The sequence below is a fragment of the Watersipora subatra genome, chromosome 1, assembly GCF_963576615.1.
Source record: "Watersipora subatra chromosome 1, tzWatSuba1.1, whole genome shotgun sequence".
In the NCBI taxonomy this organism is placed as follows: domain Eukaryota; kingdom Metazoa; phylum Bryozoa; class Gymnolaemata; order Cheilostomatida; family Watersiporidae; genus Watersipora; species Watersipora subatra.
Genome location: NC_088708.1, coordinates 67,898,258 through 67,912,354, shown reverse-complemented (window position 1 = coordinate 67,912,354; position 14,097 = coordinate 67,898,258). Strand labels below are relative to the sequence as shown.

General features: G+C 36.8%; 1 protein-coding gene across 1 annotated transcript; it reads right to left on the bottom strand.

Annotated features, from left to right (window-relative positions):
- Positions 1–28: 28 nt before the first annotated feature.
- LOC137393760 (RUN domain-containing protein 1-like) lies at positions 29–13,532 on the bottom strand. Its single transcript, XM_068080451.1, has 14 exons — positions 13,426–13,532; positions 12,833–13,049; positions 12,420–12,570; positions 12,209–12,304; positions 11,492–11,590; positions 11,289–11,404; positions 10,820–10,862; positions 10,370–10,460; positions 9,022–9,158; positions 5,124–5,275; positions 3,530–3,740; positions 3,095–3,211; positions 2,673–2,863; positions 29–401 (listed from the first exon to the last, which is right to left on the bottom strand). The coding sequence occupies exons 2-14, from the start codon at positions 12,961–12,963 to the stop codon at positions 200–202; spliced, it is 1,737 nt and encodes a 578-aa protein (XP_067936552.1). The 5' UTR covers positions 12,964–13,049; positions 13,426–13,532; the 3' UTR covers positions 29–199.
- Positions 13,533–14,097: the final 565 nt, after the last annotated feature.

The window sequence follows — 14,097 nt, the reverse complement described above, 5'->3', positions numbered from 1 at the left end:
CTACATACTTATTTGTTGTGGAAAATAATACCAGACAATAGTTGGAATGTATTAGTCATATTAATATAAATGTAATGATGTCACTTTACTACTGAGAAAGTATGACTAGAAAGTGGTGGTACATATAAGAACAATCTAATAACAAAGATAAAACAGAAACAAAATAGAACCTATGTAGCACAAATAATTACACATATTTTTAAAATGCGTCTTTAATCTCGTGAAATTGTTTTACAGCTAGGTTCACTGGCAAGTTGAATTCATAAAGTCTGAGTTTGTTCATGCTGCAGAAAACGTCTTCGAAGCCAGTCTTGACTAGGTAGCTCCATGGCTCATAGTAGAGGTCTATAATCGCCGGTGTACGAAATATCTGTCGTAACCATGGAACCAGCTTTTTTTCACTGACAACAGAAGATTATTAAAACATTGCAGAATATTTTCATCAATTGTTTTCACAAGACAAATCTGTGAAAATAACTTAGTATGATTTAAACATTTGATTTAAAACCAAGTTCAACAGCTGCTTACACAATGGTTCACTCAACTAAATGAATAAACTGAAAATTCAATGGCATTGATATTGTTAGCCATTACAAAATAATAAAACATAGCAAACTATTGTTGAAGTATTGCAACGACATGGCAAAATAATTGTAAACCATCTTTTACCTATGTATAGTTAAGGTTGAGCAGAAACCCTGCTTGTTTTCTTTATGAATATATGTACAGTCAAACATGGATAACTCGAACTTCACGGGACCGAGCGAAAGTGTTCGAATTATCAGAGCGTTCAAGTTATCAGAGCACTGTCACAAGTCCATGTATTTACTTATTTATTAGTAGATACATGTACATATACAAACTATAATATAAATCAAAAGCACAAATGGCTTGTTTCAAATTAAATGCTTCCAATGTAAAGTTTAAAACGTTTTTATCAAAAAGTATAGAGATTTTTCTATCACTTGAGATTGGTTTGTTGCTTGAGGTGATGTTATTGCCAGGACGTTTTTTAGATTGACATTCGCAAAACTTGATCGTTGTTGAAATGCTCAAAAGAAAAGACATCTTTTTCTTTTGAGCGTTTTACCCACGATCAATTTTGCCGATTTTTCTTGAAGTTTATGCAAAGATTACCTCACTTTACCTTGCTTCCGAAGGCGATCGCTAGGCGGATGTTTGGTATAAATCAAATTTCACCAAACCTTTAGAAAAGTTGTTGACAAAAATATTTTGCCGATGGTGGTAATAACGACGCTTATGAATTACGAAAAGTTGAGGTTTACCTCTATGGCTTGGAATAAAGTGATTTTCTAAAGCGATAATAACCGTTTCGGTAGCCGTTGGGCAAAAAACAGTTCGAGTTAACAGTGTTGAGTTCGAGTTATCTATAGCAATTTATCGTTACGTCAACCGTTCGAATTAACCATGTGTTCGAGCTATCCGTGGGCGAGTTATCCATGTTTGACTGTACTTGGAAAGCATATGAGCCAAGTCTGTGAGACTGTAAATGACAACAATGATATAAACCCCCCCTCCCCCCACAAAGATAGGCGATGGCTATCATATGTGCGGGGTTTAATGATCGAGCTCTGTTGGGATGAACCTGAACATAGCACCAGAACAAAGAAATATGCTGAATAAAGCCTCTTGTAAATTTACAAATATTATGAACAATGGTAGTTATTTTACTGATCTGTTGGTTTCATTTTGTTGTCAAATAAATATAGTTGCCTAATATTGTCACCGTTATGATCAGTCAGTTGCCATTCACAAGCATTCGTAATATTAATAGCCGCCATTGTGAAATGGCCTGAATTTGGTTTTATATTTAGATTTTGAGTATGAGAACTACACTGCCCAGCTTTGCCTGCTGTTCCATCTTATTGGCGAGGTCAAACAATGTGACAACGATGAAAGACTGTCATTTTATATTAGGGGTGGCAAAATATTAATCAAAAACTAGGGAAAAAAGGACGTTGTTCGGGTGATTCTGGGTAAAATATATTTAACTTCAAGCATATATTATGACCCCTACCAATCTCAAATTCGTAAAAATAGGTAATTTGAAATGTTTTATTTTCCATGGATCCATTTTTTTGGTTAGGTATTGCCCCGCGAGAACTGTGTTAGCCCCGAAACCCAGACTAGCACAATCCCAATAAAACTCAACCATTAAACCCAGCCCATAGGATAGCCGTCGCCCATCCTTGGGGGGGGGGCTACATCATTGATGACAAGAAAGAAAGGAGAAGATAAACATGGTTAATCATAGAAAGTGAAAGTCCCAAATATAGGCATTCGCTGCTAGAATATGTAGTCACAGCTTTAGCGGAGTACCCATTTCTACTATACTAAAGGATTTTTAAAAGAAACACTTGTAGACTAGGCAGCCTGTTAACATGTAACTATCCATCCTGCTGATCTCAAATCTTCCTACACAGTTTGCTATCATACACTGAGATTAACACTGAGGTAAAAGAGCTAAGGTTGTAGTGCCGCTGGCATCAATTACGAAAACAAAAAGCTACAAAGTACATCATTATAACGAGAGGATGGCAACTAGAACAAAATGAGTAAGATCCAGCTCATAAAAACTTTTGGAAAAAAGAAACTAAAAGAGCCTGTAAGATGCACCAAAACCAGGCATCAACTGAACAAAATTTACATACTTGAGAGCTAAACTGACGAAAGCCTTGAACTGGGAGTCGTGACCTCTTTGATATGGCTCATGTGTCTCCACTATCGTGCAAATGGCACTGAGTAAAGTTTGTTTCACAGTCAAAGTCTTGTTTTTCATTTCATCCATCGCAAATGCATTAGCGAGTTTCTGTGAGGGAGACTGATTATACACCTTCCCATCCTGTTAGCAGAGAGATTATTTGTAAACATCCATTATCTTCATGTGAGCATCAATAGTGGATGTCCGAGTCAACTCCCAGATGAGTTAATGTTTACAACCAGAATCATGAAAACAGACAAGAAGGCACTCCAAACCTGATGACATCACAATTAAGGATAAGGCTGTCATAGAGAGGACACTATTTACAATCCTTAAGAAAGAATGGGTAACCAGAAAAAAAATTTCCCTGACCTTTAGTTCATAGTATTTGAGTATGATCTCCCATGCATGGGCATGTTTAGTATGCACCTTCACCGATGCTCTAGTACCACAGCTAGCAAATGGGATCAGCGCTCGGCTGTAATGCCTCTGAAATTGTAATGCAATGATTAACACTCATGATATGTTGGGCCCAACGCAGACTTACAAATGTGAATCTATTGACCATGTTCATTATAGCTAATCAATATAAAATGAACTAATCCCCAAGGCAGAATCCCTGAAGAGATAAGTCACTTATATTTTCAGAGCTATTGCACACAAATGACTAGTATCTCAACTACGTATTGCTAGAGCCAGGATATAAATAAGTTAGCTCATATTTGATCGTACATGTACCTCCACTAATGACAACCAAATAGCCACAGGTGAAGGGACTTGTACATTACTACAATATGCCGGGCTTACCTCAGCGGCCCCGTGTTCTATTATAGATTTGAGGCAAGAAGCAAAGCGCTTCCTTACACATTTAGTCAGCTCTTTGCTCTCTGATATGTAGGTTTCTTCCTCACTTAAATAGTCACAGTCAGTCAGGATAGAATTCTGCTTCTCATGTTTCACCTGCTCCGCCGTGTCAACCAATGCATCCACTGCCATCTGCACCTCAGCAAGGAGGTCCCTATTATAATAATAGTTCACAGGAGTGTCTGACACAAGAACATAACAAGCAGTTGATAGCCCTCATTGCCTTTAATGTCAAAATGGAATAGACGGTCTTTTCATATTCATATCAAAATATAAATACAGCAATGTTTAGAATTCTAGAATCTACGGATTGTCATATGTATAAGCCGCACAAAATGCAATCTATTTGTATTGAAACTATCTTTCGAAACCATGTTTTGAAAAATACATATTGCAGTCGCTATAACCTGAAAAATTAGGAAAAAATTTACAAAAACAATTTAAAGATAAAGCTGCGCATGTTCAACTATCATAGATATCATACATAGAACTAGTTATACCATCAACACATGTTTAACTGTTAATACAGTTAACTACAGTGTCGCTGTCACAGTAGCCCTGTTGTCCTAGGAATCTTAATTACGTAAGCACTATGAAATGATACAAGATAAGTAAGTGCAATATAAAGACAGCGATTGTGAGTCACAAACTGCCATATAAGCTAAAATTTACCCATTATATTTGAAATAATGTTCTGCCTATCGCTCCACAGTTCACAAGCAGCAGCGAACCAAAATACATGCTGCTGACCGTCTTAAAAATAGAAGACGTTGTTAATTATTTGATGGTAAATGGGCAAATTTTCATTCAAAAACCAGATTTAGATACAACATGAATTAATTTAAAAAGTAATTATACTTGGTATATTTAAAAAGAAATCATTTTGCATTGAATAAACTAAAACAATAGTTGATAGAAGTGGTTGCCTTGCCGAGCCATAATTTTTCAAATTTTAGAATCCTAATAAATCAGTGGAAACTTAAATGCATGGATTTGAAATTATAATAAGAGGCATAACATAAAATATGAATTTCCGAATATGTATAACCAATCGTTATTTTACAAACATGTGCAAAGATGTTCTATCTCAAGCTTGTATCTTTGTATAACGCACCCCTGTTCATATCAGACGCCATGCAGTCATATGAACCAGAGATTCAAACACAAGTGAACAAGACCCGGTGTAACAGTAGCTAAAAGGATTGAGAGGACTGTCTCACCAATGTTCCAAGTAACTTTGATAATAAAAATGCCGACAAAATATGGCTAGGCCTATGCAATAGTAGTTTTGAGTAATTAGTAGCGAGTAGAAATGTCACAGAATTCTAGCATTCTATAGCATATCAGTAGAAACAGTGACAGCGCTTAGAGATCTCAATATTGTCGAACAATTTTGAAGGTGGCTAAACATCCCACATTCATATAAAAATTCATGCAATAAATGCACTCAAAGTGACATATAAAGAAGATAAGAACGCTCCATAGATATAGAGAAATACGATAAAACAGTCCAGTTGCATGAATACTTCTAACGCACCCGTAATGAGGTTGCGGTTTGTGCTTCATATCATTTCTCTGTACGTCCCGCTGCCTCCTGCCACAGCTCAACTCACTGATTATGTAAATGTGTAAAACCTTTGCTATTCTCTTCACTTTCGATACCAAGTCTTCTGCTTCTGATTCTTCACTCTAATATACAAGATAGCAGACTTACTACCTACTCTTGTCCCTCACACTAATATACAAGATAGCACACTTACTACCTACTCTTGTTCCTCACTCTAATATACAAGATAGCACACTTACTACCTACTCTGATTCCACACTCTAATATACAAGATAGCACACTTACTACCTGCTCTTGTCCCTCACTCTAATATACAAGATAGCACACTTACTACCTGCTCTTGTCCCTCACTCTAATATACAAGATAGCACACTTACTACCTGCTCTTGTCCTTCACTCTAATATACAAGATAGCACACTTACTACCTGCTCTGATTCTTCACTCTAATATACAAGATAGCACACTTACTACCTACTCTTGTCCCTCACTCTAATATACAAGATAGCACACTTACTACCTGCTCTGATTCCTCACTCTAATATACAAGATAGCACACTTACTACCTACTCTGATTCCACACTCTAATATACAAGATAGCACACTTACTACCTACTCTTGTTCCTCACTCTAATATACAAAATAGCACACTTACTACCTGCTCTGATTCCTCACTCTAATATACAAGATAGCACACTTACTACCTACTCTTATCCCTCACTCTAATATACAAGATAGCACACTTACTACCTACTCTTGTCCCTCACTCTAATATACAAGATAGCACACTTACTACCTACTCTTGTCCCTCACTCTAATATACAAGATAGCACACTTACTACCTGCTCTTGTCCCTCACTCTAACATACAAGATAGTACACTTACTACCTACTCTGATTCCACACTCTAATATACAAGATAGCACACTTACTACCTACTCTGATTCCACACTCTAATATACAAGATAGCACACTTACTACCTACTCTGATTCCACACTCTAATATACAAGATAGCACACTTACTACCTGCTCTGTTTCCTCACTCTAATATACAAGATAGCACACTTACTACCTACTCTTGTTCCTAACTCTAATATACAAGATAGCACACTTACTACCTGCTCTTGTTCCTCACTCTAATATACAAAATAGCACACTTACTACCTACTTTGGTTCCTCACTCTAATATACAAGATAGTACACTTACTATCTACTCTTGTCCCTCACTCTAATATACAAGATAGCACACTTACTACCTGCTCTTGTCCCTCACTCTAACATACAAGATAGTACACTTACTACCTTCTCTTGTCTCTCACTCTAACATACAAGATAGCACACTTACTACCTACTCTGATTCCACACTCTAATATACAAGATAGCACACTTACTACCTGCTCTTGTCCCTCACTCTAATATACAAGATAGTACACTTACTACCTACTCTGATTCCACACTCTAATATACAAGATAGCACACTTACTACCTACTCTTGTCCCTCACTCTAATATACAAGATAGCACACTTACTACCTACTCTTGTCCCTCACTCTAATATACAAGATAGTACACTTACTACCTACTCTGATTCCACACTCTAATATACAAGATAGCACACTTACTACCTACTCTGATTCCACACTCTAATATACAAGATAGCACACTTACTACCTACTCTGATTCCACACTCTAATATACAAGATAGCACACTTACTACCTGCTCTGTTTCCTCACTCTAATATACAAGATAGCACACTTACTACCTACTCTTGTTCCTCACTCTAATATACAAGATAGCACACTTACTACCTGCTCTTATTCCTCACTCTAATATACAAGATAGCACACTTACTACCTACTCTTGTCCCTCACTCTAATATACAAGATAGCACACTTACTACCTACTCTTGTCCCTCACTCTAATATACAAGATAGTACACTTACTACCTACTCTGATTCCACACTCTAATATACAAGATAGCACACTTACTACCTACTCTGATTCCACACTCTAATATACAAGATAGCACACTTACTACCTACTCTGATTCCACAATCTAATATACAAGATAGCACACTTACTACCTACTCTTGTTCCTCACTCTAATATACAAGATAGCACACTTACTACCTGCTCTTATTCCTCACTCTAATATACAAGATAGTACACTTACTACCTACTCTTATTCCTCACTCTAATATACAAGATAGCACACTTACTACCTGCTCTTGTTCCTCACTCTAATCAACATATCTACGTATAAAAATCTCAATGTTTGCCTGTTTTCTGTTTGTCTGTCTGTTCACATGTCCAGGCATAGCGATAGATTTAGGAATAAAAATCTGCTACACACTGGATTTGAACTCATAACCTCCAATCTTGCAGACAGGCATTCATACAATATACTACACTGACCAACTGGCTATACTATGGAATAAATTGGGCACATACTAATTACAGATGCCAATCCTTCATGGCTTCACGCTTAACACTTCAGCTAGCGTTACCGTAAAGTTACCAGACGAAAAAATGCATGCCAATGCGTGCCATGCGTAAAAAAAATGCTTCAACTCAAATGGCCAACAAGGCTATTGCAATCAGTATAGATCTGTAATAGGCACTCCAGCCAGTACAGTATGAATTATAAGGAAACAAACACAGTACACAGAAATAAACACAGTACACAGAAATAGACAAAACACTTTCATGTAAAAGTTGGAATTGTAAATTTTTTATCCGTTGATTAAAAATAATTTTTGTGCTAAACCTTTTTACTGCCCGTGCAACGCTGGGCATTCAGTAGTATACATATATATAACACACTTATTGTCAATACATGTTGGTATTAGGCCTGAAGTCATGAACAGTTTGGCTACAGCAATATGATTGACAATGTAATGTTCCTGTTCACAGCACGGCACAGAGATACAATAATAGATGTTACACTGTCCACACAAATATCATTCATAGACACTAATCTGTGCCATTGATGGATGGCAAGCATCTGTCGATCGACTACTTCACAAACCAATGACTGCCACGCGTCGCTAACTTATAAAATGCTCCAGATGAAGCAAGTTTATTTATAGATAAGTAAGAACTCATGTTTATTTTTTTCATCTTATACATGGTTTGTGAATGGATGATATGGAAAGGAAGTCCTGCATCATCATTATTGGTTAAAGGGTCTTCTTTGTAAAATTAAATGTAAAAAAGATAACCAATATACAATAAGGTGAGGTCATGTTGACCATGACATATGAAAATTCAGTCCTAGGGATTTGACATCCTTGCAACAGTAAGTGCAACATATAAAGTAATGTTTAGGTTTGCTAGTAACTATGACACAAAAAACTTTTCACCAAAAATCTATGTTGAAGCAAATTCTTAGATATGTGATAAGCCAGGTCAGTGCTGGTAGGTAAAATGTTCACGTTTTATGAGCTAACCATATAATTTCAGAGAACATTATCACACAGCACAATATGGCAAACTTGTTACTTTGTTTACAGTGAAGGTTCCCGATGAAAGGTCTCATGCTCTTATATCCTTATAGCATCATGACTATGACATCTTTCATATATATATCTGAGATAAGCATATCTTATGGCATAAACATGCCAAGTGTGTTGAAGAAAAGCTGCAGCATGTATGTACATGTATCTCTAGCTGTCTGTTGGTTATGATTGATGGCCCTCAAGAACCGCACCTGCCTTAACCCTGCGGTAGACATTTGAGCCACAGCAACCAGCGAGAAACCGCAAATGCCAAGTTTATGAAAAGTTGAAATCCAATGAAAATTTGAGTGACAGTGTGCAATGTTGGACCCTCTTAAATGTCACCTAGTAGAGCAATGAAATAGAGACCAACCTTGACACTGCTGCCGGTTCCCTGGGTCCTCACCGCGTCAGCGTGCATATGAGGACGAAGGAGGGGAGAGTTCTTGGGAGACTTGACTTTTGTCGGAGCTCTGCTCTGAGCCTCTTTCTGCGCTTGAGTTACCTCGGCTACAAGAGTTCACCTAGAGTGATTAATCAGGCTCTGTCACTAAGCTAGAGTGGAATGAAGTGGGTGATGGGTATGTTTCACAAGTCAACATGTAGCCATAATGTAACAATACCAGTACCTCTCTTCTTTAACTTTGTAACAAGGTGGCCCAACATGCAATTTCTCTAGTGTTCACAGTATAACAGTATCACATACTAGTCAAGATGAGAACAACAATTATCTAAATAAACGCTAAACTGACATATAGGTATTAGTCCTTTATTTACAAGTCAGTTGAATCAAAGCAGCAATCAGACAAAGCAATAGCTCCAAAGCCATTTGTTATATCATGACACCACAATGCATTTTACTGTATCACTTTAAATGTCAACAAAGGCAACACTGTTCTTTAAAATAAACTAATTTTTCAAAAATGAAATATATAGGTAAAGCCTGGACCAACACGAACAGCTCTATAAATTTGATTAGTGCCTAATTCTGCTAGTGAACTACAATACAGATAGTCTATAACTAGATACTACTAGATGAAAAAGAAACTGTCCTATGGAAGCAGTTGAACTTGTGCAACAAATGATGGCGATGAGCTAAAGTTTAAAGTTTCAACTTTTACAAGCAATATATTCACATGATTTTCACAAAAATTGGATGTTTTATCCTCTATGTTTGAGCCCACCCTTGTTCTACGGGTGAGTAAGGGTGGTTACTGTGATTCGTCTTCTCATTGTCAATGCACCAACCTTGTTGAGTGGCTCATGCTAAGAATTAAATGTAACCCTATGTCCTGTCCTCATGTCATCATTGCTTGAAAAGCACATGAACAAAAGAGTACAGAGAGGTAACAACAGATGGAATGCAACTGGTTAAAGCATTTCAAAGAAATATGCGATCGACTCTGTTGGATGAAAGGGTTTGTGGGGCTCAGGCTATGCTGACGTCTGGGACCACGGCAGTTATGATAAGTGAATAAAGCCAAGAGAGTACATAGTATTACGCTGTACATAAGCGAGTAAAAAAGAAACAGCCCTTTCTGCTACTAAATATGTAAGTACTACAGCATACTCGATGCCCTTAGCTATGTTTTATAAACTGATAAGCTAGCCATAAAAGTGATGCGTGAAGAAGACATGACCATCCACTCCGTACATTCCCAACCTAAGGCACGTCTTCAAAGGATGAATAATAAACGGCGAGTGACACAATTATATGTTACCTTGGAGAAAGTCAACAAATCGTTCAAGATCTACAACTTGTGTCTGTAGCTGTTCCACTTGTTTTTCTCTTACTTTGGCAGGATTTACAATCTGTAAGCATATTTAGTAAGAAGTGCTATTGATTATATATAACCAATGTCTGTTACTAGTTGCTTTCTATCCATCTTCTGGTCACAGGACAATTGTAGATCTCTAATAGCAATGTGAGAAAAGAGTAAGGAAACAATAAAGAAAAGAATTAAGTGAAAACAGCAACATCACCTTCCATATGACATCCCTACATTACAGAAAATATCTCTGGGTAGCTCCTCGAAAGAAAAAAAAGTTTCAACCTGACCACTGTGAAGTAACTACGGTAATATTTTGTGGTGCAACCCATTAGCTGAAGGCATTGAAGTCAGTCAAAAGGCAGGCAATAATTAAAACTATGTCTATTGGTCCATACACACCTGAGATATAGCCTCATCCACGCACTCTCTAAGCTCTGCAGCACTGCAATCAGAACAGGATCAATAATCATATGGCGTAACACTTACTGTGTTACATAAAGAATTAAGGGTATGGCTCATCATCTAAAACATTTACATAGCTAAATAACAGATGGGTTACTTGAAGATCAAATCTATTGCTCATTATTACTACAAGCCCTCCAGGTTACATGTCTTGACCAGTGACCGGTTCTACTATCAATAAAGCTCATATCCTGTCAGCGAGTCTCCTACCAAACTTGCTGACGTGACGTAACGTTACATGCTCCAGTCACTCAGGCGCGGTGCCCCACGTACAAACGAAGGGTAGTGATGATGCATGAAAGATAATGCTAGCGTATAACATCATACAATGGGGGACAACTCAAGCGCATGACAGAACCACAATAAACTTGTCATGGCTGCAAGGTGGAATGAGAGACAAACACACCTGAGAGAAGCAAGATTATCTAAGTGCGAGATCTCCAACTTCCTTCTAATCTCTTCTATGATAATGTCCTGCTTTTCAAGCTTCTTACTAGTTGGCAGTTCCTGAGCGAGCCCGTTCTACAGAAAGCGTGAGTAGCATGAAAGTCGGCATAACATAATAACTGTGGCCAGGCTACCCACTAGAGACCACTGATAATCACTTACCTCATAAGCGTAGCTCTCTAGGTCTGCTAATGAGCTCTTCAGCTCACCAATCATCTCTCGCTGTTTATCACTTAATCTCTTTTTATATTCTTCTTCTCTCTAAATGTAATCAATAAAGATGTAAACCATTTTGGGTTCGTTAACAACATTCAACTACAGCCCAGTAACTTTCTAGAGGTCTTGAGATAGCCTGCTTGAGCCAATAAAACACTCAGTTTAACATAAACCTGAGCAATTATACCAAAATCAACTTTATTGTAATCTATCTAGAAAAAGGTGAATGCAGTTAAATGCATCGGATGAAAAGGCAAGAATGGAGTGTCTAGATACGTAGGTTTAAATGACCTAAAGACAATGGAGACCATGCCGAAAGTTGAAAACGACTACAAAATAATTGGAATTTTTTTGGCAGTAAATAGTATACAAACGAAGGACTATCGACTGATACAAAAGAGAACAAATGGGCTAAAATGAGAGCATATAAATACATAAGATATATATATATATAATATAAGATATAAATAATATAATAAAATATAAATAATAATATAATATAAATATATAGAAAAAGCGAAACTGACACAAACAAAGATACATTCACACAAATTTATATGATGAAAAGTGGATTACAAACCAAACCAGAAAAGCCTTAAAATAAAGGACAAAAACTATAAAAGTAATAAATAGCCTCAAAATTACATTAATAATTATCATTACCTTTTCGTCTGACGAAGCTTGTGTTGTAGGTACCACACATGACCTAATGTCAGGAATTCCTCTCTCAGCAAACTCTTCTAACTCTTTGAGTCGTTCCTTCAAAGCAAAAACAGGTCATGCCTCAATCCTTTGCCATATATTTATTAACACTTTTTCGTTAGAGTCAAATTCAAATCCATCAAAAAACCATTTGATTCAATATAACTCTCACCGATTTGGATTCTTCTGGACCTTCAATAATCTGCTTGAGTCGGAATTGGACTTGGGCAAAATGAGATGTTAAAGACAACAGAGAATTAGCCATCTTATCATTTTCTGTAAGTAAGGAGTGGACATCGTGTTCCTTCTGGCCCAAGTATGTGCTACAATTCAACCAAAGCTTAATTATTTATATGTAGAAAAAAAACTGCAAAATTTCTCAATAGAACCTCCACCAACTCTACACCCACCAGTTACATGATATCTTTATGTAAAAGATGTTTTTGTTACAATGGAGATGAGTTTTAATCACTACAGTTGTCATTTAGATTTGTTTGCTCCTGATTATTGTTAAAATCTCTTATAATTATACTTTGGTGAAAGATTATTAGACATTACTGAGTATGAAGGATTGAAAGGACTCACCCTTGCTTATCTGTTGAGGTAGGAGGTGACTCAGCCACAGCGCCAAGAGGTGCCCATCTCTCAGCAGGAGTATCCGAGTCTGGCCATTCAGAGTCATCTGAGATTGACTGAATGGAGGCTACAGTTGCCATGCTTCATGTATGCTTTAACTTTATGTTCGTAGGTGCATCATAATTCGACAAAAGATCTTTCGTTGTGCCTTTGATTGGTCAAACACCTAATAAAATGAGTATATTTAATAACCATTAGTGTTTTTTATACTACAAAATTTCATCACAGCAGGCAGTCAATAATTCCACAATACCATTAACTTAACCTACATAGGCCTACAGCTTAAAACACACACAGAAAACCTTACCCTATGCAGTTTACTTAAAATGGATTTTTTAATGTTTTTATCTAGCAATAAATCAAAATTTCAACAAATGTACTAATCAATAACATTACATCGAATCAGTACTAGCAAGAGCTTCCAAGCGCAGTTGACTCCACAGAGGTTCAATATGATAGCATCTAACGGTACATCCTAATCATAATGATATTTTGAAAGAAAGTTGCAAAATTATCTACTTAATAATAAATTGAATAATTACTGATTATAATAGATCATCAACCGGCTTGACTCTACACAGTTTCTAGCTTCAAACGGCTAACAGCTGTCAGTGCGCATTCTTCTTGTTTACTGTCCGATGCGGGCACCTGCGAGTGGGTGATAGTGCGCTATACACGCTCCATATAAACACTCTTTATGACGATGCGTAGTTCTCCATCAACTACAAAATTGAAACGGAGTGAAAACGTTTAAAGCTGTCAAGGTTAAACTTATGTCAGGGACAAAGTAGTTTAACCAATGTCGACCAGCTTTACGCTTGGAATTTCTATGCAACGAGGAATGGCTGACAATTCATCTGAGAAGAATGAATAGAAGCTCTTCATTTCTGATATTAATTCACCTAGTTACTTTTTTGCTATCATGTATTTTAATATATGGTCAAGGTAGGAGTTTTATTTTACCGCAAAAGGCTGATCACGCTCGTTTAGTTTGCATATTAGTTGAATCATTTAGCGTTATATTGATTCAGCTATCTCAATTTTACATTAAAAAATATTGCAAAAAATATTTATGTAGAAGCACGATGTACATTTTAAATACACAGACATTTATGACTTTTGGCCGTTACGATATGTGGATAAGCTAGGTCAGGATCAGCAATTAAGAGAGGCCAGCCTCAGTGATTACGAATATTAGAATATTATCAGGCAAT